This window comes from Teleopsis dalmanni, chromosome 1, assembly GCF_002237135.1.
Source record: "Teleopsis dalmanni isolate 2A chromosome 1, ASM223713v2, whole genome shotgun sequence".
Classification (NCBI taxonomy): domain Eukaryota; kingdom Metazoa; phylum Arthropoda; class Insecta; order Diptera; family Diopsidae; genus Teleopsis; species Teleopsis dalmanni.
In genome coordinates, this window is record NC_051846.1 from 233388249 (window position 1) to 233392775 (window position 4527).

Consider the following 4527-nt stretch of genomic DNA (forward strand, 5'->3'; position numbering starts at 1 on the left):
CAGACTTTGTTTGGGGAGTAGTAATGATATCGTACCATAAAACTTTCCATTCCCGAAATTATTATCTATTGACTTAATAGGTTCCACTGCAATGAGTTCAGTATTATATTAAGCAATTTATATTAGACTTTGTTTTGAGAGCAGGTAAGAAATTGCCGTATTATAAATACTTTCTATTTCCTAATTTATTATATATTTTTTTCCTACAAGTTCTAACTGCTCTATAGAACTTTCGAAAACTTCATAGGTTTCACTGCAATTACTGAGAATCTTTGTGATTTCATATTTCCTCTGTTATTCTCTTTGACAAACTTGAGCGTAAATTCCTTACTGGATTTTCATCTGGTTCATTAGATGTATATGTTATATGCTAGATGCGTGGAAAGAAATTTGTCACATGACCAGTCACAGATTTTTCGGCTTGGTTATGGCATATGTAATACGACTTAATATCGTATATAGCAAAGGTTAAATTTCCTAATATGAGCTCATTATAAATAAATCAACTAATTTAAAGCAAAAAATGTCGAATGCAACCTTTATATATGAATTTTCCAAATTTGCAATATTTATCATATGTTTTATATGTAAATTGTTGACAAATAAGCTATTTCAATTGCATAAATCAGTTCATACTAATGGAAACAACCAAATCTTAAATCTCATACCAATTCGTAAACATAAGTAGTATTATACATAGGTTTCGGTCATTAATGCCGCTAATGAAGATGATTTACCACACAAATAGATTTTATGTAAATGAGCTCATTATCACATTTACCCCAAAGGCAATAATATTTGTCATATTTTTTATTTGTAAAATATAAACAAATAACAGCTGAACTATAAACGAAGGCACTGAGGAAGTAAATATTTAGTAAAATCTTTGTTTCTATTAATTGAATGTGTAATTGATATGTAAACCGTATATAAATGATTTAATATATCAATTATAAATTTAATTATTTAATGATACATTACTAAGTAAAGTTAATAAAAGTTCTATCAGCTGCATATGTGAACTCATTATAATGTGAACGTTAATTCATTACTATGAATAAGTAAGTGCCTAAATGAGACACTGTGAATGTAGTATTAGCTGCAGTGGAAACTTGATATAATGAGTTAATAAAATAAACAGATTTAAAAATCGTTATTTCTTTATTTAAACCAAATGGTTAGTAAGAATAAGAATATACGATTTATTAGATTTTTTCACTTGATACTTAAAAATCATTATTTCTTTGTTTAATTCAAGCGATTAGTAGGAACAAAAATATGTAATATATGTATGTACATACATACAATATATATGTAATATACATTGTAGCATTTCAATACTTTCTACATGATCTGCTTTTCTTAGAGAGAACAAACGATTTTATTTTACCTTTAATTTAGGTTTTTGTACAAAATGTTGATGATCTGTTACATCTATACAACTATAGTGAGTTCATAACAAAATGAGCCACTGTAAAAATAATCAGCTGTTCATTTGCAAACGAAAATTGCATCAAAATAAAAAAAATGTAGCCAAAACATTAAATACGCGTTCAATTTGTTTACTAAATATGACAATAATAAATTATGTAAATACTAAGTAACAAAAATGAATGAAAACAGTAGCAATATTACATTTTACGAAGCCCAACAGACAACAAATACTGCAATGCAGCAAGATAAAAATCATGACATGATGCTTGATTTGAGTTTAAGCGGACAAAAATCTGCTAACATATTTGCAGGTATATTAAATGAATAATTTTAATAACATAATTTAAATAACATTAATATTTTAGCTGATCAAACACCGACACCTACACGTTTGATTAAGAACTGCGACGAAGTGGGCCTGTTTGATGACTTGCGGCATGTTAATCCCTTTGATGAAACCTTTCGACGTGCTGTTGAACAAAACGAAGTTGGAAAAATAAAACAAACTCGTAATGAAAATAATGAATCCCAGCCAGAAGAAGAATCATTACATACACCACAAGTTTTCCCGTTATTAGAAAGCAATGGAAATGCACTATTTCAATCTTGTGAGAAGACATTAGAAAGTCCATCAACTGCCGGTGTCGCTTTAGATGTAACCGTTGTAGATCTCTTAAGCGATTGTGCCGCTTATATAAATAGACAAAATTCCTCTGGAAGTAATTGCAGTGAAGAAAAAAAACAAAATAAATATCGTAATATAGCAGAAAAACCAGAAACAAATAATTGTCTACAAATTGCACCAACATCAATACAATTAATACAACCACAACTCATAACATTAAGTTTTCCAAACGACAGTGAAAGTATAACACAGTCTAAGCAAACAATTAATGCTATACCAGTACAAACCGTAAAGCCATTCATTTTACCTAAACCAGCAACTGCCACAGTAGCCAAACATCATAATACTTCAACTGCAAACAGTGCTGTTACTACAAATCATATCACAATAAACTCACCAAGTATTAACAATGAACCAAGTAGTGCTAGCCTCACGCCAACTTCACAATTGCCCATTAAAGAACGCTTGAAAGCTATACTTAATCAAAATAATAGACGCAGTATTGAAATTCCTATAAAAACCAATAATCGCCAGAGGACTATTGCCGGCAAAGCACACTATAAATTTGATGAAGATTGTATGGAGCGGCGACGTGCTGCTGCCACACGTTATCGAGTTAAAATGCGTAATGAACATAAAGATTTAAGAAGGAAAAATATTGAATTGCAAGCCGAAAACGAGAAGTTACGAAATCGTGTAAGTCAGTTGGAACAAATATTGAGTAAACAACAAACAATAGGTGCTCAACTATCTACAGATGGTAATATGTTTTAGAATTTTGTGTTTTAATTTTTTAAAACTAATAGTTTTTGTTCACTTTTTTAGGTACCAATAAATCAGCCATTTCTCTGATTAAATCAGAATTCGAGATTCCTTCATCAACGATTAAACTCGTAATGAAAATTCCAAAGATGGTTGTCACACCAAATGGTCCACCTCTTTTTCAAAATCCTATAACGTATAGTATTGAAAAGAAATAGTAGAGATTAAACTGTGTTCTTTTATATTTCCTAAGAAAATAATTAAATTGTTATTCTATGTTTTTAATGTTAAATATAATTTCACCGTTACTGTGCCATTAAAAGGAGAGCAAAGAGCTGTTCCTGAATTCTGATCAGTGTATATATAAAATAATAGTTTTATTTATAAAAGCAAACTATATCCTTAGAAGCTATATAATTTAAGTTATTTGGAATTGTAAAAATAAACCTTATAAAATATTTTCAAACAAATTAAACAAATTAAATTAAGTCAATACTTAAAAACAGTTTAAACAATATTCTATTGGGTGAACCAATATCCAAATGGGAATAAAATGCTAAAATTCTCTCGTGCCACATAGATGCTCACCCTAATGGCATCATGTTTGGTACCACCTTTTTTCTCAGATGGACTTCTTGATTCTTCTTATCATGTCTATAACGAAATCAATTGCAATCGGGCTAACATCAGTGAAGGCAAATATAATCGTAAACTAACAGCTCTTCACACAGATATAGTATTCTCAACGAAATCGTCTAATGAAGTTCTCAATACGTCTTCGTCTAATGTTACTTGCGAAGAACGACCCCGTGTAACAAAACTGTTCAATTCAAAGGTATTTTCTATTTAAGCTAGACCAGTATATTGGGTTATTGCAAGCATAGGACAATCAAAGAAGAGTTAATGAATAATGAACAACTTAACCGAAATTCTACGGTCTAATTTATTAAGTAAGGCCACTGAACAACATCAAATTATATACTAAAAAATAGGCAAAAATGGTTTTCCAATGTATTGTGTTGTCGCATCATTGTCCTTCCCTACTTAAATTCACTATGATATGGGTTTCTCTCTATTTAAATTTTTGACAGTTTGTACGTAGTTTACTATGACCTGGGTTTCACTGTATTCAAATTTTGGACAGTTTGTACGACAAATGCAGTTGTAGCTGCAGTGGGTGCGTACAATGCAAGACTGAATTATATTTTTACGTTTTCATTACAATATGTACAATAAAATAGGTCTGTTCCACGCGCTACTCGTAGTAATAGTACGTTTACATTGGCTCTTAATGACTGATTTAGGTCAAAAAATCACAACTGAAATCATATGATTGATTTCTGCGTACAAAATCTCATATGTGAAAATGACTAATATGGCGTTTAAACCAAAGAATCTCCTTTTTTTAGCTTCAATTAAGTATTTTTTGGGAAGTAGAAGTTAAATCGTTTTCAAGGGAATGCAACATTTGTTTACTTTTTTTTGTAAATATGTCAAAAACAGCTCTCTCAAACTGTCAAAATGCCATGAGTGAAAAGTTTCATCACTTCGAACGGAACGTTTCACCACCTTAAACGGTCTTCAATTTTTTTTACTACGAAAAAGTGAAAATTGGGTTTTGTTTAGGTTTTTTTGACAAGAGAAATGCGCCAAAAACTTAAAAATGCAGTCAAATCAAACTAAGCTATAAAAGGTAGTGACTAATA

General features: G+C 30.3%; 1 protein-coding gene across 1 annotated transcript; it reads left to right on the top strand.

Annotated features, from left to right (window-relative positions):
- The first annotated feature begins 1377 nt into the window (after positions 1-1377).
- On the top strand, positions 1378-3205 carry LOC119672680 (cyclic AMP-dependent transcription factor ATF-2-like). Its single transcript, XM_038083798.1, has 3 exons — positions 1378-1745; positions 1800-2819; positions 2885-3205. The coding sequence occupies exons 1-3, from the start codon at positions 1610-1612 to the stop codon at positions 3037-3039; spliced, it is 1311 nt and encodes a 436-aa protein (XP_037939726.1). The 5' UTR covers positions 1378-1609; the 3' UTR covers positions 3040-3205.
- The last annotated feature ends 1322 nt before the right edge of the window (positions 3206-4527 follow it).